This window comes from Embiotoca jacksoni, unplaced genomic scaffold (assembly GCF_022577435.1).
Source record: "Embiotoca jacksoni isolate LCO1_2020_lvr unplaced genomic scaffold, fEmbJac1.0.p SCAF_47, whole genome shotgun sequence".
Lineage (NCBI taxonomy): Eukaryota > Metazoa > Chordata > Actinopteri > Embiotocidae > Embiotoca > Embiotoca jacksoni.
This window is the reverse complement of record NW_027185400.1, coordinates 2,607,903-2,633,399: the sequence shown is the minus strand read 5'-3', so window position 1 is coordinate 2,633,399 and position 25,497 is coordinate 2,607,903. Positions and strand designations below refer to the sequence as shown.

Genomic DNA, 25,497 nt, shown 5'->3' with positions numbered 1-25,497 from the left:
GCCGAGTACAAGTCCGAGTACAGGTCCGAGTACAGGGCCGAGTACAGGGCCGAGAACAAGTCCGAGGACAGGGCCGAGTACAAGTCCGAGTACAGGTCCGAGTACAGGGCCGAGTACAGGGCCGAGAACAAGTCCGAGGACAGGGCCGAGTACAAGTCCGAGTACAAGTCCGAGTACAGGGCCGAGTACAAGTCCGAGTACAGGTCCGAGTACAAGTCCGAGTACAGGTCCGAGTTAATCCGGTTTATAACGGGCTGAATATGTTTCCGCTGTCTCCTCTGAGGATGACTCTTGTATTTGCCTCCAGAGCGTCGGAGGGGAAGACGGTGGAGGTTCTTTACAAAGGTCCGGTGGACGTGACGATACGAGACGTGCTGGGCGGAGTTCGCTCCACCTGCACCTACGTGGGCGCCGGCAAGCTGAAGGAGTTGAGCCGCAGGACGACTTTCATCAGGGTCACCCAGCAGCTCAACACCGTGTTCGGCAACGACAGCTGAACCGCCCGTCTGACTTATTAATACTTCAAATACTGCCCGTTTTTTTTTTCTTTATCCGAATTTCGGATTTTGATGCAGTTTAAGGTTTTCTTTAAATTGCAATTTTAGTATTTCGTCTTTTGATTTCCTTCGAGTCGCTTTCCACTGCAACGTTGTTCTTTCGCACATTTATGCAAATCGGCAGCCGTTTAAATCAACTGAGCCGAGATCATGCTGCAAAGCCTTCGTCACCAACAGGTCAAATCATAGCAAATGTCTTAAACTATTTGTAAAGCTTCAGTATGGATCCAACTGCTGCAGCTGGTTAGTAGATTTTTAGAAAAGTCAATCATTCCATCACTCATGTTTTGCACTTTAATTTGAAAGTCTAACATTAGTTTGTTGTTGTTTCATGGATGTGTGAATGAAGAGCGTAGAAGTTGTTCAGTATCAACGTACGTTCTCTGGTTCCAGCTGCTCCTGATCAACACCAACGTTTGTATGGCTTTTATTTTGCTGATGTACACATTCAAGTGTATTTATGGTTCTTTAAAGTCTAGCGGTAGTTGGAGAGTTTTTCACCATCGATACTGAACTGTTTAACTTCACACTGAACTGTTCTTACGTGATCTGTTGTTTCATTTATTGTTGACGTATTGGTTTCAAGTAAAATATGAAAAAAAGATTGTTTTTATGTTGCCAAAACAAAAATTAATTCCCATTTCATCCAGACAATAAAACATTCCACGTCTTAAGATTTTACTGGTTTTATTGTTGATTTGATCCTTTGTAATGTATATATGTGACAAAACAGCATTTATATCCTTCTACAAAGCAAAGCAGAGATGTGAAGCAGTGACCATCCGCCACCACCAGATGGAGACAAACACATGAAACTAAAAGAACCATCAAAGTTGACCTAGACAAACAGTTGAAGAAAATGATAAAACAAAATATTTCATGTTATTTCGATGTAAAGACATTCAGCTAAATATTTCATAGCACCTGAAGTGTTTGATTTTGATTATGTTCACTCAATATTATTACGTGAAGAACTGAATTACACACGATGTGTCAGAGCTATTGGATACTGGATCTATCTAGGATTTCACTTCACGGTAACTTCACACCAATCCATTACATTTATACTCATTGAATGACAGCTGAAAGCAATGATCTGCAGAATCCTGCCACTTAGCAAAGTTCACAAACCATCTCCGTGGTGCGCCGGCCACCAGTCATTTCTCCACAGGAACATTTCGCCAGGGGAGAGTTGTTGGAATGATGCTGCCAGAATCCGTAGACATCCTTGTTGTATTGCTCCCCACATGTGCATCCCCAATACTGCTGCTGCAGCTGCTGCTGCTGCTGCTGCTGCTGCTGCTCCAGCTGCTGCTGCTGCTGCTCCAGCTGCCCCAGCTGCTGCTGCTCCAGCTGCAGCTGCCTCTGCTGCCACCTCTGCTGCTGCAGCTGCATCTCCTTCTGGGAACTTTTATGGGCATCTTCCTTTCCCAGTTGGACAAACGGGACCAGGTCCCTCTTGTTGGGGCTCACCTGGATTGTGAGTATCTCCTTCCTCTGATGCTGCCCGGTTCTGCTGTAGAAGGACAGCTTGGAGGTTGGAAAGTTCCAGAACACCTCCACCATCTCAGGTCGAGGCACGGCCTCATCTCCTTTCTCCCGCTGGAGTTTCTTCCGTGTAGAGTTTTTAAGACAGCTGATCTGGTTGTCTTCGCAGCACAGTCCGTAGACAGGTCCAGCTTTCTCTGTACGTGCAGAGCATTTAGACCATAAACCAATGGTCCAGTCAGACTCTTTGGAAAGACGGACCGTCCATCTCTGAATGTCGGCCCCTGCGAGGGTACTGCTGATTAGAAGAGTGCCACAGCACTGCCCCATCCAGCTTTGGTGGAAAACCTTCCTGTTGTCTTTGGACAGCGACATGCCGGGGCCGAAAATCTCTGGGTCAAGGAACAGGTCTGGACTAGGGACAAGCTCCTGGTGGTCTTCTGGATCCACCAGAGTCAGCAGAGATCCCCAGAACTGGCCAGCTTGCTGCATTATTTTTTCCCCTCCTTGTATTATCTCTTGAACCAGCTTGTCCTGATCGCTGCCAGGCTCCAACCCTTTCCTCAGATCCACCGCCTTGGCCTTCTCCACATCCTGTTGCACCTGAGAGTACATCTGCAGGAATCTGAAGGTGTCCTTCTCGTCCTGCGCCGCCTGCATGCTGCGCTTGCTGGTTTTGATGGACACCATCCGAGCGGAGACCGAGCTGTGGACGCTGGTCAGAGAAATGTCTCGAAGGTTAGTCACGGCCTCGATGAGACGCAGGCTGCAGCCTTGCAGCTTCTCTCTTTCACTCTTCTCCCACTTTTCCAGACTCACATTCTTGTCATCTGTTTTCACCAGCAGGGCCTTCTGCTCGACTTCGAGCTTCTCCACGAGGTCTTTGCGGGCTGTGGAGAAGGTCTTCATGTTGTGCAGGCGGTGCTGGTCTTCGATGGCGCAGGAAACGCACACGCAGGTCATGTCGTCCAAGCAGTAGTACTCCAGCATTTTGCCATGCTCGGGGCATTTAGTGGTCCCACACAGAGCCATGGGTTCGGTCAGAGGATGAGTCTGCAGGAGCACGGGGGTGGTCAGGTGGGCCTGGAGGTGCTGCACGCACATGGAGATCTCACACTTCATGCAGGTCTTCTTTGCCGGTTTCCTGTCCGTCTCTGGACACATGTCACACAGAATAATCTGTGGATCCTTTTCTATCTGGTCAGACATGTTTTCAGAAACAGGAAGTCTTGATTAGATTTCTTTAAAATCCTTTTTGTTGAGTGTTTGATAAAGTCCTTTGAATCCTGCTAGTTGCTCTTTGGTCGACTGGATGACTGAAATCAGATTCTGCTGAACTGTTGGTTGGATTTTGCCAGTTGTTTTCCTGTTTACAGTCTCTTCATCTCCGGTGAGACACGTCAACACTGCAGCACAGTTTCTCTTTACTGAGAGATGTCCCCACCCATTGCATGCTTTACTGCCTCACCAAGCAGTAAGGGGTGGAGTAGGGCAGCATTGGCTGCAGGAGGTTTACTGATAAGTTTCATTTCACAGAAAATAAAGAAGCAACACCCATGGGAGTGGAAATATATTCAGCCAATGACATGCACACATGTTAATGCAATTCTTTGATGCCAAGTAGGTTTATTGAACATTTCATGGGAAATAAACTGCCCACAGTGAAGGCTATAATATCATACAACAGTACAACAGTGTCAAACAGTCACCTGCTGCTCATAAAAAATCCTCAGCTCATCAGTCAGTAAACTCATACAGGCAAAGTCTGCACTCAGGGTAACTGAGTAGACTACATTTACTCAAGTACTGCAAGTACCAGTACTCAAGAACTTTCCTTGAGTATTTCCATTAGATGCTGCTTTATACTTCCACTCCACCACATTTGATTGACAGCTTTAGTTGCTTTCAAATTAAAGATTTGTCACAATAGATAATCTAACAAGCCTTTATAACACAATGAAAACAGCAGTTTACAACCTTTTGTTTTTCAATTTGATTTTTGCCTCCTGACATCTCACAAAAACCTGCGTAGTTGGTTCACAGGTCAGATGTCAGCAAGTTGTTAACAGCTGTTTTTTTCCACCCAGAAAACTTCTGAGTTTCATTTAAATAAAATATGTAAATGATCCAACATCTCACCAAAAATCAAAGTAAAGATCTACTCTAATGACGTCATAATGAATCATAATCATATATATCAGTCAGAGGGACCAAACCAGTTCTTTGTGGATACATTTTTGCTGCTGTTATAAAAGTACTAGTATACTTGTACTTCTACTTGAGTAGGGTTTTTCCATGTAGGACTTTTACTTGTAATGGAGTATTTGTATGTTGCTGTATTGGTACTTTTATTTTAGTCCACAGTGAAGCACAAAAATTAAACTGGCAACTCTATCCAAACCCTTTTTTTGTTTTCAGTTTCCATAAATATTGAAGATCGATGAGAACAAAGTGGAAAAGTCAGGCTATAAAATGAATATGATGATTATATATTATCATCATCATGTATATCCGCCATTATTAATCAGGTGGTGGTGGTGGTGGAGGTGGTGGAGGGGGGTTGGGGGGCGTTGGACTTCACATTTCATGTCACCACCAGAAACTGCGGGAAAAGGGAACTTGCAGACATGTTTGCACACCAACAGGTAGGAGCTCCTCACCAGGGATTAATTTAATCTGAATTAATCTGTGTCTCCGTGACTGCTGCGAGGGAAGACATGAATCTTTAAAGAACAACCATCATAGTTTACAGACACGGCGATGAAGAAACACACGGGAGGCGTGTCCGAGTACAAGTCCGAGTACAAGTCCGAGTACAAGTCCGAGTACAGGTCCGAGTTAATCCGGTTTATAACGGGCTGAATATGTTTCCGCTGTCTCCTCTGAGGATGACTCTTGTATTTGCCTCCAGAGCGTCGGAGGGGAAGACGGTGGAGGTTCTTTACAAAGGTCCGGTGGACGTGACGATACGAGACGTGCTGGGCGGAGTTCGCTCCACCTGCACCTACGTGGGCGCCGGCAAGCTGAAGGAGTTGAGCCGCAGGACGACTTTCATCAGGGTCACCCAGCAGCTCAACACCGTGTTCGGCAACGACAGCTGAACCGCCCGTCTGACTTATTAATACTTCAAATACTGCCCGTTTTTTTTTTCTTTATCCGAATTTCGGATTTTGATGCAGTTTAAGGTTTTCTTTAAATTGCAATTTTAGTATTTCGTCTTTTGATTTCCTTCGAGTCGCTTTCCACTGCAACGTTGTTCTTTCGCACATTTATGCAAATCGGCAGCCGTTTAAATCAACTGAGCCGAGATCATGCTGCAAAGCCTTTGTCACCAACAGGTCAAATCATAGCAAATGTCTTAAACTATTTGTAAAGCTTCAGTATGGATCCAACTGCTGCAGCTGGTTAGTAGATTTTTAGAAAAGTCAATCATTCCATCACTCATGTTTTGCACTTTAATTTGAAAGTCTAACATTAGTTTGTTGTTGTTTCATGGATGTGTGAATGAAGAGCGTAGAAGTTGTTCAGTATCAACGTACGTTCTCTGGTTCCAGCTGCTCCTGATCAACACCAACGTTTGTATGGCTTTTATTTTGCTGATGTACACATTCAAGTGTATTTATGGTTCTTTAAAGTCTAGCGGTAGTTGGAGAGTTTTTCACCATCGATACTGAACTGTTTAACTTCACACTGAACTGTTCTTACGTGATCTGTTGTTTCATTTATTGTTGACGTATTGGTTTCAAGTAAAATATGAAAAAAAGATTGTTTTTATGTTGCCAAAACAAAAATTAATTCCCATTTCATCCAGACAATAAAACATTCCACGTCTTAAGATTTTACTGGTTTTATTGTTGATTTGATCCTTTGTAATGTATATATGTGACAAAACAGCATTTATATCCTTCTACAAAGCAAAGCAGAGATGTGAAGCAGTGACCATCCGCCACCACCAGATGGAGACAAACACATGAAACTAAAAGAACCATCAAAGTTGACCCAGACAAACAGTTGAAGAAAATGATAAAACAAAATATTTCATATTATTTCGATGTAAAGACATTCAGCTAAATATTTCATAGCACCTGAAGTGTTTGATTTTGATTATGTTCACTCAATATTATTACGTGAAGAACTGAATTACACACGATGTGTCAGAGCTATTGGATACTGGATCTATCTAGGATTTCACTTCACGGTAACTTCACACCAATCCATTACATTTATACTCATTGAATGACAGCTGAAAGCAATGATCTGCAGAATCCTGCCACTTAGCAAAGTTCACAAACCATCTCCGTGGTGCGCCGGCCACCAGTCATTTCTCCACAGGAACATTTCGCCAGGGGAGAGTTGTTGGAATGATGCTGCCAGAATCCGTAGACATCCTTGTTGTATTGCTCCCCACATGTGCATCTCCAATGCTGCAGCTGCAGCTGCTGCTGCTGCTGCTCCAGCTGCTGCTGCTCCGGCTGCTGCTGCTGCAGCTGCTGCAGCTTCTGCCGCTGCAGCTTCCTCAGCTGCTGCCTCAGCTGCTGCAGCTGCTGCTGCATCTTCTTCTGGGAACTTTTATGGGCATCTTCCTTTCCCAGTTGGACAAACGGGACCAGGTCCCCCTCATTGGGGCTCACCTGGATTGTGAGTATCTCCTTCCTCTGATGCTGCCCGGTTCTGCTGTAGAAGGACAGCTTGGAGGTTGGAAAGTTCCAGAACACCTCCACCATCTCAGGTCGAGGCACGGCCTCATCTCCTTTCTCCCGCTGGAGTTTCTTCCGTGTAGAGTTTTTAAGACAGCTGATCTGGTTGTCTTCGCAGCACAGTCCGTAGACAGGTCCATCTTTCTCTGTACTTGCAGAGCATTTAGACCATAAACCAATGGTCCAGTCAGACTCTTTGGAAAGACGGACCGTCCATCTCTGAATGTCGGCCCCTGCGAGGGTACTGCTGATTAGAAGAGTGCCACAGCACTGCCCCATCCAGCTTTGGTGGAAAACCTTCCTGTTGTCTTTGGACAGCGACATGCCGGGGCCGAAAATCTCTGGGTCAAGGAACAGGTCTGGACTAGGGACAAGCTCCTGGTGGTCTTCTGGATCCACCAGAGTCAGCAGAGATCCCCAGAACTGGCCAGCTTGCTGCATTATTTTTTCCCCTCCTTGTATTATCTCTTGAACCAGCTTGTCCTGATCGCTGCCAGGCTCCAACCCTTTCCTCAGATCCACCGCCTTGGCCTTCTCCACATCCTGTTGCACCTGAGAGTACATCTGCAGGAATCTGAAGGTGTCCTTCTCGTCCTGCGCCGCCTGCATGCTGCGCTTGCTGGTTTTGATGGACACCATCCGAGCGGAGACCGAGCTGTGGACGCTGGTCAGAGAAATGTCTCGAAGGTTGGTCACGGCCTCGATGAGACGCAGGCTGCAGCCTTGCAGCTTCTCTCTTTCACTCTTCTCCCACTTTTCCAGACTCACATTCTTGTCATCTGTTTTCACCAGCAGGGCCTTCTGCTCGACTTCGAGCTTCTCCACGAGGTCTTTGCGGGCTGTGGAGAAGGTCTTCATGTTGTGCAGGCGGTGCTGGTCTTCGATGGCGCAGGAAACGCACACGCAGGTCATGTCGTCCAAGCAGTAGTACTCCAGCATTTTGCCATGCTCGGGGCATTTAGTGGTCCCACACAGAGCCATGGGTTCGGTCAGAGGATGAGTCTGCAGGAGCACGGGGGTGGTCAGGTGGGCCTGGAGGTGCTGCACGCACATGGAGATCTCACACTTCATGCAGGTCTTCTTTGCCGGTTTCCTGTCCGTCTCTGGACACATGTCACACAGAGTAATCTGTGGATCCTTTTCTATCTGGTCAGACATGTTTTCAGAAACAGGAAGTCTTGATTAGATTTCTTTAAAATCCTTTTTGTTGAGTGTTTGATAAAGTCCTTTGAATCCTGCTAGTTGCTCTTTGGTCGACTGGATGACTGAAATCAGATTCTGCTGAACTGTTGGTTGGATTTTGCCAGTTGTTTTCCTGTTTACAGTCTCTTCATCTCCGGTGAGACACGTCAACACTGCAGCACAGTTTCTCTTTACTGAGAGATGTCCCCACCCATTGCATGCTTTACTGCCTCACCAAACAGGAAGGGGTGGAGTAGGGCAGCATTGGCTGCAGGAGGTTTACTGATAAGTTTTCACAGAAAATAAAGAAGCAACACCCATGGGAGTGGAAATATATTCAGCCAATGACATGCACACATGTTAATGCAATTCTTTGATGCAAAGTAGGTTTATTGAACATTTCATGGGAAATAAACTGCCCACAGTGAAGGCTATAATATCATACAACAGTACAACAGTGTCAAACAGTCACCTGCTGCTCATAAAAAATCCTCAGCTCATCAGTCAGTAAACTCATACAGGCAAAGTCTGCACTCAGGGTAACTGAGTAGACTACATTTACTCAAGTACTGCAAGTACCAGTACTCAAGAACTTTCCTTGAGTATTTCCATTAGATGCTGCTTTATACTTCCACTCCACCACATTTGATTGACAGCTTTAGTTGCTTTCAAATTAAAGATTTGTCACAATAGATAATCTAACAAGCCTTTATAACACAATGAAAACAGCAGTTTACAACCTTTTGTTTTTCAATTTGATTTTTGCCTCCTGACATCTCACAAAAACCTGCATAGTTGGTTCACAGGTCAGATGTCAGCGAGTTGTTAACAGCTGTTTTTTTCCACCCAGAAAACTTCTGAGTTTCATTTAAATAAAATATGTAAATGATCCAACATCTCACCAAAAATCAAAGTAAAGATCTACTCTAATGACGTCATAATGAATCATAATCATATATATCAGTCAGAGGGACCAAACCAGTTCTTTGTGGATACATTTTTGCTGCTGTTATAAAAGTACTAGTATACTTGTACTTCTACTTGAGTAGGGTTTTTCCATGTAGGACTTTTACTTGTAATGGAGTATTTGTATGTTGCTGTATTGGTACTTTTATTTTAGTCCACAGTGAAGCACAAAAATTAAACTGGCAACTCTATCCAAACCCTTTTTTTGTTTTCAGTTTCCATAAATATTGAAGATCGATGAGAACAAAGTGGAAAAGTCAGGCTATAAAATGAATATGATGATTATATATTATCATCATCATGTATATCCGCCATTATTAATCAGGTGGTGGTGGTGGTGGAGGTGGTGGAGGGGGGTTGGGGGGCGTTGGACTTCACATTTCATGTCACCACCAGAAACTGCGGGAAAAGGAAACTTGCAGACATGTTTGCACACCAACAGGTAGGAGCTCCTCACCAGGGATTAATTTAATCTGAATTAATCTGTGTCTCCGTGACTGCTGCGAGGGAAGACATGAATCTTTAAAGAACAACCATCATAGTTTACAGTATGAGCAGCTCATTAACAGCTAGCCACTTAGCAAGCACACGTTCCCGCATCAGGATCCATGAAGGCAGGTTGGAGGTCTGCAGAGTAAAACCAGGATCCAGGATCGATGGACTTCATCCTCTGGAGACATTTGAGGATAATTAGCAGGTGGTGAGCGATGCCACGAGATAATGTTGGCGTTTACCGAAACGGTTTTTTTTTTAATTTTTATTTGTCATATTTATTCAATGATATAGTTAAAATGCAAAGAGCACGAGGCAGTTTCTGGCTCGGTGACCTTCCCCTCCACGTGCAGCAGGTCCACCGGAACTCAGTCAACCGGAACTCGGTTCTTTATTGACTTAAAGATACTTGCTGTACTTGCCAAGCCTTTATTTTGAGGGAGATATTGTATGTTTACTGCAGAGCTTCATTGACTCTTAATTGAAATCTAAGAATTCCCTGTTAAAGAAGGCAGTAAAGAACATGACCTTAACCAGCTATTTGAAAAGCACTTGAATGCATCATAATGTGAATGGATACTCGTGAAATATATTTTGCTCATAAGAAGTACAACAGCAATACAAGTAACAGAGTATTTGTACTCTTAAGCTTTGCAACGTACTCCACAATCAACAAAACCCGTCACAGGTCAGGTCATGTTGGTTTTATTCATATAGCTCCTTAAAACAACAGAAGTAGCTCAAAGTGCTGCCCGACATGAAAAACAACATTTAAGACAAATAAGCAATAAAACTAAATGAAAGAAGGTGAAAACGAGGTCAATACAGGAGGATGTATGTGAGCAGTTAATTATAAAAAAATAAATAAATGGAATGACAGGAAAGGTTTGTTCAGCCTCTTCCACACAGAAGCAGCACGAGTGCTTCAGATTTGGAAAAAAAAACAAGCCTTTGTATATTTGTCTTCCTCTTTGCAGGAGTCGTCACCACAGATCAGTCGGATGAGACAGCTCGGTGACGGAGGACTCGGTGACGGAGGGCTCGCCGACGGAGGACTCGCCGACGGAGGGCTCGGTGACGGAGGACTCGCCGACGGAGGGCTCGGTGACGGAGGACTCGCTGACGGAGGGCTCGGTGACGGAGGACTCGCTGACGGAGGGCTCGGTGACGGAGGACTCGGTGACGGAGGACTCGCTGACGGAGGGCTCGCTGACGGAGGACTCGCTGACGGAGGGCTCGCTGACGGAGGACTCGCTGACGGAGGGCTCGGTGACGGAGGACTCGTCGACGGAGGACTCGCTGACGGAGGGCTCCCCGATGGAGGACTCGGTGACGGAGGACTCGTCGACGGAGGACTCGCTGACGGAGGGCTCCCCGATGGAGGACTCGGTGACGGAGGGCTCAGTGACGGAGGGCTCGGTGACGGAGGGCTCGCCGATGCTCTTAAAGGGACTCCAACTCTACCAGCCAGTCACGTCCCACCGCTGGCTGTCAGCATGGACCAAAACAGTGCCGTGGTGCTCCCCCTGGTGTCCGACAACAAGAAGCTGATATGGGTGCAGACCGTCCAGATCGACCTCCAGCTGGACGGCGCGGCGGCGCAGCTGGACGAGGCCTTCGACAGGTTCCCGTACCTCACCCCCAAACAGACGGCCGACCTGGCGCAGCGCTGCTCCCTCCATCCGGACCAGGTCAAGGTGTGGTTCATGGCTCAGAGGCTCCGCTGCGGCATCAGCTGGGACTACAAAGACATCGTGCAGGTCCGGAGGACGTTCAAGTCAAGTCGGGGGAATGGGAAGAAAGAAAGGATGGGTGGAGAGGTGGAGGAGGACGGGAGGAAGACGCAGAAGAGGAAGGTGAAAGAGACGGGAGAGGTCGGGAGTGCAGAGGAGGGACAAAATGTGGCGGCCAATGAGCAGTTGGCGGGAAAAATGAAGATAGAGAAAGACATAGAAGAGGACGGCACTCTGAAAAAGTGTAAAAGGAAGAGCGTGAAGGCGAAGACGGGAAAGACAAGAAAGAAGGAAGATGATGAAGGTGTGATGGAGACGGAGAGACGAGCTCGCGCCTCCGGCAGCGTGGAGGTGGAAACAGGTCGTGGGCTGGAGGGAGAAGCAACAGACCAGCGTGTGTTTGTCACCGACGTCGACAAACTGAAGGAGCTCATCGAATTAAACGACGGTGACGCCGTTGCCGACGGACGGCAGGACTCGTCCACGCCGACCTCTCAGATCCGCTCCAGAGCGAGGACGCGGGCCCAGATGGCGCTGATGAAGACCGCCTTCCGCCACTGCCAGTACCCGGACGGCAAGGAGTACTGCCGGCTGGCGGCGCTGACCGGCGTCCCCCGCGTCTCCGTGGTGCAGTGGTTCGGCGACATGCGCTACTACATGAAGAGAGGACGGCCTCGCTGGATGAGCGAGCAACAGCACAGCCAGGCGCTCGCCAACATCCTCTACCGGCAGCACGTGGGAACGCTGGCCAGGTTAAAGAAGGCCGAGGGCGACGCCGCCTGTGAGATGAAGCCTGAGGAGGATGGCGGGGTGGGGGGAGGCGGTGGGGGAGGAGAGGCGACAGCTTGATTGAAAAAAAAGTTGCCGAGTTTTGAGAGAAAGTTGTTGTGAATCTTCTCATTCTTTTACACGGACGTCTGATCCCCGTTGTACTGTTACCATGGTTACACACGTTAAATGCATTTTTACATGGATAAGTCTGTGCTGTGCAGATGTGTTTTTTTTATTGTCAGCCAAGAAAGAACACTGTTCAAACCTGACATGTTTGGTCATAACTTCCATCAAAAAAAATTCATTAACTTTTCCCTTAAGCAAATTTATTTCCATATTTGAAAGGAGGCCGTGGTGTTTCAAATTAAAATAATATTTCCACAGTTTGGTTTGTTATTATCAATAATCTCTGAACAAGTAGAAGCATTACACACCAAATGAACAAAAATACAGGACAATTCCATGATTTGTTTTGTTTGTAGAATATATTGCACAAAAAATAGAAAAACTACATTTTTATTTATGACACGTATTCTCTTGTTATCCAGCTGCATTACAGATTTCAGTTTTTTGTCTTTTACATTCTGTTTAAAAGCTGAAATATGGTCAAAAGTCATTCAGTCACCGCTTATATGACTTAAACACTACCATGTAAACAAATTAGTTTCCTTTTTCTCATCTGAAGGAGGTAAACAGCATAATTTTACAGTATTAATGCTACCCAATGAGATAAGAGTAAATTGTCCACCAATCAGACTTTGTTCCTGGAGGTTACATAACAACATGAATGGTGTCAGTGCCAGTTGGCGGTGTACTCTGCCCTCTGAGGCTGCCACAGCTCCGCTCCTTCGATGATGCGGCGGATCATGGAGGCCGAAGTGAGGAGCAGGTGTCCGGCGGCCTGCAGCAGGCCGGAGACGACGCGCAGAACTTCTCTGAAAAAAACAACCAGACGTCCCGGATCAACGGCTCATCGGGAGTCAAACCGTAAAGATTCTAGTTGTCAGCAAGCTGCACACGTTTTTAAAGTATTTCTCATATCGTCTCCTGAGAGCAAAAAAACAAGGTGAATGATTCATGTCTGACGTGTGCTGGACAGTTATTAATACTCGTTACTTTTCTGAAAGTTTATGAAATGCAACTTATTGTGAAAGACTTCAGTGGTTCCACCGAAGACACTTTTCCCCCTCAAACTCCTTCTTTTGATTTAATAATGATCTTCAGCCAGAATCCTTTTATTCTCAAACGTTCTGTGAATCTCATGCAGTGTTTCTTGTCACGTTTTTCAGCTCCACGTTTTTTCCCATAATGTGTTATAATGTGTAATAATGTGTTATAATGTGTTAAAATGTGTAATAATGACTCACCGGATGATCTTCTTGGGCCCCAGACACTGAAAGTCAGCGCTCACCGAGTACAGGCCTTGAAATGTGGCTTTCACATTCAGGGAGCCGAACACATCCTTGGGGCTCGTCTTGTAGAGGTCAAAGGTGACACAAGCAATGTCTTTACCAGTCCGGGGCTTGTTGTAGTCTTGAGATTTGAGCACAACTGCACCCTGGTGGGGGGGGGGGGGGGGGGGGGGGGGCGAGGAGGTCAGAGAGGGAACAGTCACTCAGAGATGTTACAGACGAGAACGCATGTTTTTTGGCAGTCATGTAAAAACACGTTGGCCTTCTGCGGGTCAAACGTACCGGCTGCAGCCTCCACGTCTGTCCGGGCTCCAGCGCCATGAGCATGATGTTGTCCGGCAGCGTCGTGAGGAACTCGTCGGTCTCGACCTCGGTACCGTCCTCCTCACAGACCAGAGACAGAGAGACCGCGGACAGGGACAGCAGCAAAGCCTGGCAGACCTACCCGTGTGGACAATAATCATTTATTAAGTTCATGTATGGATATATATAGATATAGATATATATATATAGATATATATATATAGATATATATCTATATATATATATCTATATATATATATATCTATATATCTATAGATATATATATATATCACATATCTGTAAAACAAGAATTCTGAATTCAAGAGATTTTCTGTGATTAATTCAAGCTTGATAGATCAACAGGAATTTATTTATTTGACACCATAATTAGTCACATTACACATATAATTGGTGTCCACCTGCTGTCCGGCAGACATCTTATCTTTGAGCTCAGACTGTATTCACGACTTCATGGGATCTTGTCTGACATCATCAAGGCCTCATCAAGGATGACGTCAGGCAGCTGACATCGTCAACAAAACGTCCTCCATGAAGATTTCACATGATTGTTTACTTTAATTAAATTTCATGCTTCATTCCTTAGAAATTGCTGATGTTCCTCTTTCAGTGGATCTTTTATTTACTCTTTATTCTTTTTTTCTACTTAGTCAAAGTTACCATTAATTAAAAAAAATGTTCTACTTTTTATTATCACATTATTTTTGTTTTAAATAGTTGTACCCAAATAGTTGTATAAGAACCTTTTTTCTTGAATTTGTTTCTGCTGTTTAATCTTTTCTCGTCCCTCTCACCCGCTCCTTCAGCTCCTCCAGGGTCGCCGCCGTGATGCCCTTCCTCGTCGACCTGTCGGGACAACACACTCTGAAGGGGCGCTGTGGCGGAGACCACACCCGCTTGGAGACGGATCTGAGGACGGACCGGGCAGGAAAGTGACAAAGATTATTGAATATAGACAACAACAAAAAATAATAATTGTGTTGAAAGAATGCAATTTAATCAGAATCACATCAAACTGTAGTTTGTCCTCATTCTGTTATCTGACCATGAAATACAGATGATCACAATACATTTACATTATGACGACATCTCTCTATTTCTTTGAATGTATTCGGCTCCACTTGATCATCACTGAGATTCAGACACTTTAAACTGTCCTCTGTGAAAAGGTCTTAATAAATAGGTCACTTTTTAAAAAAAAGTCCTGTCTTTTTTACATGTTTATCACTTCTATTATTGTGCTTTTTTTTATTCCCTTCTATTATTACACTGACTTTCCCTTCTTTTTTTGTTTTGTTTGTTCACTTAAATTTTTTTTCATACCTCACTGAGGCCAACGCTTCCAATCTCATTATATAACACGTTAAATCAGTGCGTTCGATACTTCAGTCTTAATTTACAGAATCTGGCAGCAGCAGCCTGTTTGTTTGTGATCGTCAATACAATATCAATAAATCTGAACTAATTCTTCACTTACTTGATAAATGAAGATGTGGTGTCCATGCTTCTTGTCTCCCCTCACAGCTTGTTGTGTTGTCGGGTGTTTTTGGTGCGACGAGCCAGCAGATGGACTTTGCTCTAAAGCTGGTGATAATACACATTATCAGAACAGAACAAAGTTCACTCAGACATGTTTCTTCATTTGAAAGGACATTAATTACCTGTAACTAGAGCCTGATAAAATATTTTTTTAAATGACCATATAACAGTCATATTTTTAGATCCCTTACTTTTGTTGTTTTTAACTACAATGTGGGGCATTTTTGTTAAAGTTTGTTTGTAAGTTATGGTCAAACTATTGTAAATAATGTCGACTGTTGCAATATCAATACTGCACTATTTCCTCTTACTTTTGGCTGAATGATACCAATATATCCACAATAATATCAGTTGATGAAATATGTTTCTGTTCAGCTGCTTATAATTTTAAAACTTCCCTTTGAGGGATTAATAAAGTATCTATCTATCTATTATCTATCTATCTATCTATCTATCTATCTATCTATCTATCTATCTATCTATCTATTTATCTATTATCTATCTATCTATCTATCTATCTATCTATCTATCTATCTATCTATCTATCTATCTATCTATTATCTATCTATCTATCTATCTATCTATCTATCTATCTATCTATCTATCTATCTATCTATTATCTATCTATCTATCTATCTATCTATCTATCTATCTATCTATCTATTATCTATCTATCTATTATCTATCTATCTATTATCTATTTATCTATCTATCTATCTATCCATCTATCTATCTATCTATCTATCTATCTATCTATCTATCTATCTATCTATCTATCTATCTATCTATCTATCTATCTATCTATCTATCTATCTATTATCTATCTATCTATTATCTATCTATCTATTATCTATTTATCTATCTATCTATCTATCTATCCATCTATCTATCTATCTATCTATCTATCTATCTATCTATCTATTATCTATCTATCTATCTATCTATCTATCTATCTATCTATCTATCTATCTATCTATCTATCTATCTATCTATCTATCTATCTATCTATCTATTATCTATCTATCTATTATCTATCTATCTATTATCTATCTATCTATTATCTATTTATCTATCTATCTATCTATCTATCTATCTATTATCTATCTATCTATTATCTATTTATCTATCTATCTATCTATCTATCTATCTATCTATTATCTATCTATCTATTATCTATCTATCTATCTATCTATCTATCTATCTATCTATCTATCTATCTATCTATCTATCTATCTATCTATCTATCTATCTATCTATCTATCTATCTATCTATCTATCTATCTATCTATCTATCCATCTATCTATCTATCTATCTATCTATCTATCTATTATCTATCTATCTATTATCTATCTATCTATTATCTATCTATCTATTATCTATTTATCTATCTATCTATCTATCTATCTATCTATTATCTATCTATCTATTATCTATCTATCTATTATCTATCTATCTATTATCTATTTATCTATCTATCTATCTATCTATCTATCTATCTATTATCTATCTATCTATTATCTATCTATCTATTATCTATTTATCTATCTATCTATCTATCCATCTATCTATCTATCTATCTATCTATCTATCTATCTATCTATCTATCTATCTATCTATCTATCTATCTATCTATCTATCTATCTATCTATTATCTATCTATCTATCTATCTATCTATCTATCTATCTATCTATTATCTATCTATCTATCTATCTATCTATCTATCTATCTATCTATCTATCTATTATCTATCTATCTATTATCTATCTATCTATTATCTATTTATCTATCTATCTATCTATCTATCTATCTATCCATCTATCTATCTATCTATCTATCTATCTATCTATCTATCTATCTATCTATCTATCTATCTATCTATCTATCTATCTATCTATCTATCTATCTATCTATCTAATACCTCTGAATGGATATAAATATTACAGCATTGGCATCTTAATATCATTTTATAGAATATTTGAGAACGTTTTAAGACATTTTAGTGGGATTGTTAGAATATAAACTCACATTGACACTTGCCAAAAGTAGTGTTTTTTTCTCGTTTTTCAACTTTTTGTTTATTTTGTTAATTTGTTTGAGTTTCTTGAAGCATTTTGTTTTCGGAAAGTTATTTTAATGTATGTTCTGAAATTGTTCACGTCATTCCGACTTACTTTCTACGACATTTTTCTGTTTTACATAAAAACAAAAACAGCTCAAACAGCGTCGGCTGGCGGGTGACGTCCCTACGTCATATCCCGACGTCATATCCCGGAAACAACATTGCCAGCGTTGGTTTAAGAGAGTTGAGCGCGCGGCAGGGCGGAGCTTAAAGTTTGAGGCGATGTTTTGCGTTCACGCTTGTAAGCACCGCTCATCCGGCACGTCCCCATCAACAATCTGAGCGACCTCAAGCATGAAGGCGCGAGGATGAGAAGAAGCAGAAGTTTTGACGGGAGACGGAGCGCGAGCTTTGTTTGAAGCGAGTCAACAAAAACACCGGCACTGATATTTAGTGACGGGTTTTGTTTCCAAGCTGTCACCCGGAGTGAGTAAACATGGTGTCGGCAGCACTTCCGAAATAACTTAAAGCGGTTAGTGACGGGTGTTTGTTTCGGAGCTCAGCCCGGTATCTGTTCTCTATCTGTTAGCTGTCTGTTGCTAAGCTAACGTCAACATCGCCCCGGGACCGGTCGGTCGGTTTCTCCTTCAAACGGACCGACTCCTTCATTTTAATGGCCACAAGCAAACCGAAGCCACACGGTAAGTGTTCAACAGCGGGGATGACGTTCAAACTGGACGGGAAGTGGTGATTTGTACCGGGGGGGGGGGGGGGGGTCAGGTCAGTCGGTGTGATTGATTGACAGCTGACGGGGGACTTTCCCCTGCGTCCTCTTCCAGATGTCAGCCTCCCCTTCGCGTCCCTGCGGCTCCTCGCCCCGCCGGTCCGCCTGGTGTCGGCGGCCCTGTGGAAAGTGCTGAAGCAGAGGGACGTGATGCAGTATGGCGTCGTGGAGGAGTTTGTGACGTCAGCCTGCGAGACCGTCCCGGGGCTGCTCACCACGAGACACCAGGGCAAGCTGGCTCTGGGGCTGAGAGCCCGGGTGGGTACCACATTATCTCCTGTGTCTGAGGTTTTCTGTCCACAGATGCTCATCATACCGTGTTGTTGTTGTTGTTGTTGTTTAATCAACATCCGCCTTCTTCTCAGTTAATCTTGGAGTTGTGCAGGACGCAGCCTGATGTGAAGGTGATCGAGGCACATCTGGAGAGGATCTGTGTTCCTGCAGCCGCTTCGTCGTCCTCCGCACCTTCTTCGGTACATCACACCGGAGAGTTCGGATAGGCTTCATTTTTAAAACACTTGTTTACAGCATGTTTACAAACCAAATAATCAGCACATGAATCCATAACGACGTCATTGTTAGGGTGCAGTTTGATACAGAATAGTTCAAATAAAAGTTCAACCTTTAATTAGACAGACATCCATGAGATATTTCACTTTAAACATTTAGTTAATTACAAGAAACTGCATTCCTTCATTTCCTGAAACCACAGACAACATGTCAATTTATCTCTCAGAATTTACATATATATAGTTTTATATCTGTGTACTTCAGAACTGATTGACCTATTGATTATTGTGGCATATAAGAAGGTGCTCTGGACACTGGTATATAAAAAAAGGTCAATTCTGCTCTTTTGTCTCCCAGAGGAAGGACGTAAAAATACTGAGAACGGTCGAAGGTTTCCATTCTTTGGTTCACATCTTGCTAAAAGACGCAGCAGTGAAAGAACAATTCTTCAAGGTGAGTACGTCACCTACAAAAAAACACTTTAATCTGTGTTGTCGACGTGCGTAGCGGCCGACCACTTCTGTTCCCTCTCCTGACAGGAGGAGTTTCCCGCTGAGTACGGCCCGAAGTTCGACCAGGAGCTGGAGAAGCTGCTGTGGGAGTTTCTGATTCGAACGGACCAGCTGCTTCCTGTTCCCAACCTCGCTCAGGTACTGATGGTACAACTACTTTACTGCTTTGACACAGTTTCTGTACTAATGTAAGAATACAGGTAACATCTCGGGGGGGGTAAAGTACGTCATTCGCTGAGCATGAAACATTTGTTTTACATTAAACTAAATTAATAATGAATGTAGATTTTTAAAAAGAAACTTGTTTGCCTACAGACCGTGTCGTGGCTCAGTGACGCCCCCCCGGTCCTGGAGGAGTGTCCGTGGGCCGCCACCCAGCCTCAGCTCCTGGACATCTTGCTCGAGCATCAAACCCGTCTGGGTCATCTGGAGTCTGCAGGTTGAATTAAATCACTTCTCTGTAATAATGACTGACGGCTGAACTTTGTGTAAATTCTGAATATGTCTTTTTGTCACTTTTCACAGCGTCTCTCCCTCCAAACATGGGGGACTCCATCCTGGCTTCACTTTCTCTGCCGCCGTCTGGCAAAGTATCCACCAATCAGCTGACGGGAGCCAGAAGTTCTTCCGTGGCCCAGTCGGACGGCTCTCAGAGAGTCAAAGCACCGTTCATCGCTCCCGTCATCGGACTTGTATCTAATGAAGACGTGCCGGTCATGATCGCCGCCAGAAGAAGGACGCTGCAACGTCAGGACTCGGCCGACGCAAAAGATACGACGAGCGAGAAGGTCGACCCGAACGAGAGCTTGAAATTCACTTTACTGAAACCGAGACACAAAGCTGAAGATGACGGAGGGAACGAGGGCGGAGAACCGGCGGAGAGAGAGAGGAGCACGATGAAGCGCAAGCAGCCCGACGAAGGAGAATCTGAGGAGGAGGAGGAGGAAGTTTTTTGCAGGATTAGATCTGGAAAAAGGAGAATAAGCAGACACAGTCCAGGAAAAGGTGAGCGGAGAACCGATGAGAGCGAAGAAGTCCTGGAAACGTATTTGACCCAGCTGGGCGTCAGAACGTTCCCCCAGGATCCGTCCCTCCGCTCCATCTTTGCGTCCTGCGTGAGCAGCCGGCCCAGAGTCGTCCTCCAAAAGCTGCCGGCGGCTTCTGTCGGCGCCGGCGGGTCCGATCGAAGAGGAACATCGACGCACAGAAGGACACAGAGCCGTCGGACGCCCGCCTCCGAGCTTCCCGGCTTGGACGATAAAGAGTAAGAGACATGGGAAGACAGAGTGCATCATGGGAAATATATCACATCGGAATGCTCTGGTTTTAGTTCAGAAGCTTTTCTATATCTCTTCCTTCGATCCAAGTAGATGATATTTGGATTAAACTATTAACGTGCATTTATTTCCGAATGTATCAGTGATCACTTAAAGGAAGTTTGGAATAAAGTCTTGTGGTCCACTGATGTTTCAAACTTCAAAAAATAAGTCCAAATTGAAGTGGGCCGTTGAATTTTGTAGAAAATGGTTTAAGCCCGAGAAATAATAAAATTGATTGATTTGAGTGGATATTTCTGGTTTCTTTTTGTTTTGCCTGTCTTTCTGTTAGATAGTGATTTTTAGAAGTTTATCTTCTACCTGTACTTCAGGTCCTAGAAACAGGAACCTGTTCATCATTTAGCTGCATTTTATTTTATCCAGGTCGTCTTTAGACTTAAATTAAAAAAAAATGCACAAAGAAGAGCAGGTCAGTAGCAACTCGGTTTAATGATTTTCATCTTTTTTTCAAATCTTTGTTTACTGACTTTTTAAATTGTTGTTGTTTCTTTTTTTGTACAGAAATCATCCCGTGAGCAGCTCTCCCGCTCTGCACCGCAGCAACGCAGGTGATTTCATATAAGCAGTCAAGTAAATGCAGCAACGGTAAAAACCGCATGTTTGAGTTGAACCGTTTTACTTTTGTGTTTAGAGGTGTTGGCCCCGTCGGGGGACACGGACGACTACGTGGACGATTCTGAGGACGAGGCGACAAAGAACTTCAAGGTCAGGGTACGTGTGCTCAGTAATATCGGGTCTTTGGTTCCTGTAAAAAGAAAACGATTATTACACCTGTAAGATGTGCATTTTCTAACAAACGTTAGTATGAGGCTTTAAGGCCTTTTACATTTAAAGTGTAATGTGTGGAAACCCTGCGGTACAAGCACTTCTCTCCTCCCTCGGGCTTCCTGGTTCTCATGTTTTCTATTGTTTTTAAAAGGGTACCGTTTATTTTTAAAGCTTTACACAACCAGGTCCTTCAGTATGTCAGATTAACCCCACATCACCCATCTCTGATTGGCTGATAGCGGCCTGGTGACGAGGTCGCCCGAACTAACTCTGTAACGACTTTCCTGCTGAGATTAGGTTTTGATTTTAATCTATCAGTTCTGTTAAATATGTTTAAAATATTCTCTAAAAGTGTAACTTTAATGTCATTTTATTTTTTGTTTTGCTACTTTATCCTGTTATGAAGCATTTTCTAATGTTTTTTTTTTTTTTAAAGTGCTATATAAATACAAGTTATTACTATTTCAGTAAAGTCCAGGTTTTTAATCAGGAAGCACAAATACATACAAAAAAAAGTCTGAACTAAAAAGTCCTCAAACTGAAGTGCATTTAAAACCATTTTGTGACTCTGTCTCCCCCAGCTGTTCATGAAGCGCTACTACAAGACCAAACACGGCACTTACATCCCCACTCTGAGGGAGTTCTGGAAACCCGGGATGACCCGGCGGGTCTTGTTGTCCGATGACAGCGGATGCAGGAGATGAAACTACTTTCAGAACCGGGTTTGTTGTGCGTGTTGGTGAAACTGCTGCCAGACGACGCTGACGTAGCTCCATTATTTTTAATTATTTTTGTATTTTCCTCCATCAGGCAGCTACACGGACAGAAAAAAACGCACCAATCACGGCAGCTGATGGACATTTCTATTCTTCCCTTTGAAGTGTAGCTGATTGACTTGAACTTGAATAAGTAGTTTGTCATAATGGCAAACAAACCCTGAAACGTTACTGTCACTGATGATCGGCGCTGTCATGTAATTTTGTATTCTTTTTCATTTGTGTCAGTTTAAACCCACAATATGTAATATTCTCCATTAATAAAGTTTTTGACTATGCAGTCATATTTTGCAGCAGAAAAAAACTGCATTATTTTGCATTTCTTTCATTGTGTTGGTTTTATAGACCTTCCAACAGATAGACCTGTCAATCGTAGATATATTTACGTACTTTAATCTCCGTTATCTGACAGCCGACAGTTTAAAATGACCCATTTAGTTACAGTTGAATGTCAGCGGATCATACGTGAGGATCAACCCGTTACAGCTGTCATAGTGGACTTTCCTGCTCTTGTGGCGTTTTATATAAGATAAGCTGTTTGTATAAAAGTTCATACATTGATTAGAAATCTTTACACAGAAATTCACAGCACATATCAGCCAGAAAAAAAACTACATCTTCAGTCAATGAAACGCTGAAATCAGTCGAAACAGAATCACAAATGAATCGACACACAATTAAGTGCACTTTTTCTTGTTCGTCGGCCTTCGGCGGCTCAGAGTCGACAGCCCATCCCCCCCGACACCGTGATGGTCTCTCCCGTGATGAAGGACGCCTCCTCGGAGCACAAGAACGCAATCGCTCCTCCGATTTCCTCCGGCTCTCCGACTCTGGAAGCGAAAGACAAATTGTAAACTGAAATGTTGTGTTGGTAAATTATTCACCTATTTGTGTAATTATACAGAATATTAAAAGAGAAGCTTCCGCGTTGGGGATGAACTTCACCTTTTAATGCTGAGCTGCTTTTTAAACTCGTCCATGATGTCCTCGTTTTGCCATAACTGGGAGAAAAGAAAAAAAAAAGTATGTTGTAGAGAATAACACATTAATTAACGGTCATTTAACAGAAAATCACACGGGGGGGAGGGGGGGGGGGGTTACCGTGGCGCTGAAGCGGGTCTTGATGACTCCCGGCGCCACGCAGTTCACCCGGATGTTGGACTGAGCCAAGTCGGGGGCCAACGCCCGGGTCAGACCCAGCAGGGCCGTCTTACTCACGCTGTACGGACCCAGACCCTGCAGACACCAAACAGATCGGTTCCCTCTAGCGCCACCTTCAGGCTGACAGTTTCTTCCTTTATAACATCTCAACAACTGTTTGAATGAGTTGCACAGTTTCACGGTCCCCTCGGGATGAACCGCGGTTCATTTTACATCTGGTACAGTGTTTCTCAAACCGTGGCTCGGAAAGGCCGAAAAGTTTCACTCCAACTGGCACAATGAAATGTTTTGTGTAATAACATAATTTATATCGTGTTATTACACAAAACAGTTATTACATGTGCACATCGCAAAAAAATGAGCTGTTAATCCTTTAAATATTTTGGTGGTTAAATCAGTTTGGTAACATAATAATTTAGTTGTCATGACAGCATGCAATGTAGACATTCAGCTGCAAGGCAGACGGTTCATTTTATTATAATTTTCTTTTCAAGCTGAATTGATCTCTCACATGTTTTTGTTTTTTTAAATGTTTTATGTCTCTGACCTGCATCGGTTGGTATCCGGCCACAGACGACACAAATATTACATTTCCCCCTCTGAAAGGAAAAACAGACGTCAGTTGCAAATGTGATTTTTTTTTTTGGTCCATTTGTTACAGATACAGTTTGAGTTGTTTCACTGACCCTCTCTTCTCCATATGAGGCACCACCAGCTTGGTCATGAGGAAGGCTGATTTTACATTTATAGCCAGGATCTAAGAAATAACAAAATGAAGAAACGGTTACAGTAAATATTCAAATGATCCTTTATTAAAAACCAGAGGTCTGATTCAGCGCGAGCACCTTGTCCCACACGTCCTCCGTGGAGTCCATGATGTTCCCGAAGAAAGGGTTGACCGCTGCGTTGGACACCAGGATGTCGATGCCGCCGCACCGATCCAGAGTCTGTTCAAAACACAGACCCAGTTTCTGAGTTATGTTGCCACAGACGGGACAATCAATCACAATATTTATATACATATATATATATAAATATAAATAGACCTAATGGAAACTTCAGCCATCTGATCCAAACTGTTGCAAAGTGTTCTTTAAAGAGTTTTGATATTTTTTTTAAGACAAACTACTTTACTATAATTAAAATAAATCCAAAAACACACAACACAGTATAGGAGATGAAGTTTAAAAAAAAAAAAAACAGAAGCCCAGAATAACAAGTTTTAAAGGAATCACTGCAGCCGGTTAACGTCTCTGCTCATGAGTACCGGTCCATCCATCATGGTTTCCATGGCAGCACCGTCCTCCAAGAGAAACACACCACCGCAACTCTACCGGGAAACATGTCTGTGGGCTGATGGAGGAGTTGTTGGGGGGAAACACGCAGGAATAAAGAGCGGGATGTGAACCATCATCCCGATAGGTGGAGAGCGGTTCCGGGCAGCTTGCCATCGTTGGAGGCCGAAAGTTCACAGATGACGTGATGCACCGAGAACGGGACGACGATGGAAGAGCAGCATTTATTTCACTGACGCTTCTTTTTTTGTTTTGTTTTGAACCCGGGACGTACCGTTTGGACCAGTTTTTCTCTGTCTTCTCCTTTGCCCACGTTACAGGTGGTTCCGGTCACCTGGATGCTCCGGCTCTGCAGCAGCGCCACGGCCTTGTCCACGTTGGCCTGCCGCCGGCTGCTCACAACCACACGAGCCCCTCGCTGGCCCAGAGCCTGGGCGGCAGCCAGCCCGATCCTGAGGGACATTACTATCATTATTATTATCATTATTACCATGAATATACTGTTGGTGTACAGATAAACACGATCAGGACTCAATGACGTCATCCTCACCCGTCCGTGGAGGCGGTGACGATGGCCACCTTCCCAGCAAGACTGCTTTGAGACATACTTCTTGGTCCGGCTGCAGGATTGGTCCTCAGGCCCCTGAACGCACTCCTCAACATCAGCTGCGAACAGACAATAGTCGAGAGGGTTTGTTTTTGGGTTTTTTCCAGGACAACACTGGTTAAGTAGGTCAGAGGTCATCAGGGGGAATAAGCAGTATTCTCCATACAGTGTCCCACATCGGAGTAACTCGTGCAATAATGCAAACACGATCAAGAGCAAGATCTCACCCTGCAGTTCATGCAGAGCTGCACGTGGAGAGGACCAGAGGAAGAACTTGATTGAAGACACTCAGGATCTGGACTTTTGACCACCGACGATTCATGCGTCGCTGCAGTCGGTATTTTCCGGGTAAAGGTCCCGCTGTCAAAATAAAAGCCTTCAGCAACCCGTCGTCTTCATTTGGATGCTTTTCACTCAATCTTACAGCCATATTTGCGTTATAATAATCGTAGCATTTGTTATTAGGTTTATTAAATATTGCGATAGTGACCAAAGATAGTTGTAGTAGAGGGTATACGTACTTTTTTT

The 25,497-nt window shown here is 43.6% G+C and overlaps 5 protein-coding genes across 6 annotated transcripts; 1 reads left to right on the top strand and 4 right to left on the bottom strand.

Annotated features, from left to right (window-relative positions):
• Nucleotides 1-1,165: 1,165 nt before the first annotated feature.
• On the bottom strand, nucleotides 1,166-3,445 carry LOC138210662 (tripartite motif-containing protein 16-like). The gene has a single exon (XM_069169939.1). The coding sequence runs from the start codon at nucleotides 3,252-3,254 to the stop codon at nucleotides 1,671-1,673; it is 1,584 nt and encodes a 527-aa protein (XP_069026040.1). The 5' UTR covers nucleotides 3,255-3,445; the 3' UTR covers nucleotides 1,166-1,670.
• A 2,431-nt stretch (nucleotides 3,446-5,876) lies between these two features.
• On the bottom strand, nucleotides 5,877-8,091 carry LOC138210665 (tripartite motif-containing protein 16-like). Its single transcript, XM_069169943.1, has one exon. It carries the CDS (start codon nucleotides 7,898-7,900, stop codon nucleotides 6,320-6,322), a length of 1,581 nt encoding a protein of 526 aa, XP_069026044.1. The 5' UTR covers nucleotides 7,901-8,091; the 3' UTR covers nucleotides 5,877-6,319.
• A 4,104-nt stretch (nucleotides 8,092-12,195) lies between these two features.
• On the bottom strand, nucleotides 12,196-15,173 carry cideb (cell death inducing DFFA like effector b). Its single transcript, XM_069169856.1, has 5 exons — nucleotides 15,097-15,173; nucleotides 14,414-14,528; nucleotides 13,581-13,739; nucleotides 13,254-13,444; nucleotides 12,196-12,821 (listed from the first exon to the last, which is right to left on the bottom strand). The coding sequence occupies exons 1-5, from the start codon at nucleotides 15,120-15,122 to the stop codon at nucleotides 12,680-12,682; spliced, it is 633 nt and encodes a 210-aa protein (XP_069025957.1). The 5' UTR covers nucleotides 15,123-15,173; the 3' UTR covers nucleotides 12,196-12,679.
• A 2,376-nt stretch (nucleotides 15,174-17,549) lies between these two features.
• Nucleotides 17,550-21,834, top strand: tinf2 (TERF1 (TRF1)-interacting nuclear factor 2). Of its 2 annotated transcripts, none has more exons than XM_069169750.1 (10): nucleotides 17,550-17,920; nucleotides 18,059-18,261; nucleotides 18,369-18,476; nucleotides 18,871-18,966; nucleotides 19,053-19,163; nucleotides 19,341-19,464; nucleotides 19,551-20,289; nucleotides 20,864-20,910; nucleotides 20,994-21,067; nucleotides 21,712-21,834. In XM_069169750.1, exons 1-10 carry the CDS (start codon nucleotides 17,893-17,895, stop codon nucleotides 21,832-21,834), a joined length of 1,653 nt encoding a protein of 550 aa, XP_069025851.1. In that variant the 5' UTR covers nucleotides 17,550-17,892. The 2 variants fall into 2 exon arrangements, with proteins under 2 accessions (XP_069025851.1, XP_069025850.1); XM_069169749.1 differs by having other exon boundaries at nucleotides 20,994-21,073.
• dhrs4 (dehydrogenase/reductase (SDR family) member 4) lies at nucleotides 21,599-25,490 on the bottom strand. Its single transcript, XM_069169751.1, has 9 exons — nucleotides 25,197-25,490; nucleotides 24,913-25,028; nucleotides 24,637-24,814; nucleotides 23,913-24,014; nucleotides 23,754-23,824; nucleotides 23,615-23,666; nucleotides 23,008-23,142; nucleotides 22,852-22,907; nucleotides 21,599-22,736 (listed from the first exon to the last, which is right to left on the bottom strand). Exons 1-9 carry the CDS (start codon nucleotides 25,206-25,208, stop codon nucleotides 22,622-22,624), a joined length of 837 nt encoding a protein of 278 aa, XP_069025852.1. The 5' UTR covers nucleotides 25,209-25,490; the 3' UTR covers nucleotides 21,599-22,621.
• Nucleotides 25,491-25,497: the final 7 nt, after the last annotated feature.

Excerpts from the sequence above, each read along its gene's own strand:
- LOC138210662 (XM_069169939.1), bottom strand. The coding sequence starts at position 3,254 with ATGTCTGACCAGATAGAAAAGGATCCACAGATTATTCTGTGTGACATG.
- tinf2 (XM_069169749.1), top strand. The coding sequence starts at position 17,893 with ATGGCCACAAGCAAACCGAAGCCACACG. Across the intron at positions 20,290-20,863 it reads CCCGGCTTGGACGATAAAGA|AAATCATCCCGTGAGCAGCT; the intron begins GTAAGAGACATG and ends TTTTTTGTACAG. Across the intron at positions 21,074-21,711 it reads CAAAGAACTTCAAGGTCAGG|CTGTTCATGAAGCGCTACTA; the intron begins GTACGTGTGCTC and ends TGTCTCCCCCAG.
- cideb (XM_069169856.1), bottom strand. The coding sequence starts at position 15,122 with ATGGACACCACATCTTCATTTATCAA. Across the intron at positions 13,740-14,413 it reads TGGAGGAGCTGAAGGAGCGG|GTCTGCCAGGCTTTGCTGCT; the intron begins GTGAGAGGGACG and ends CCACACGGGTAG. Across the intron at positions 12,822-13,253 it reads GGGCCCAAGAAGATCATCCG|AGAAGTTCTGCGCGTCGTCT; the intron begins GTGAGTCATTAT and ends TGTTTTTTTCAG.
- LOC138210665 (XM_069169943.1), bottom strand. The coding sequence starts at position 7,900 with ATGTCTGACCAGATAGAAAAGGATCCACAGATTACTCTGTGTGACATG.
- dhrs4 (XM_069169751.1), bottom strand. Across the intron at positions 23,825-23,912 it reads CGGAGGACGTGTGGGACAAG|ATCCTGGCTATAAATGTAAA; the intron begins GTGCTCGCGCTG and ends GTTATTTCTTAG. Across the intron at positions 23,143-23,614 it reads CCGGATACCAACCGATGCAG|GGTCTGGGTCCGTACAGCGT; the intron begins GTCAGAGACATA and ends TGGTGTCTGCAG.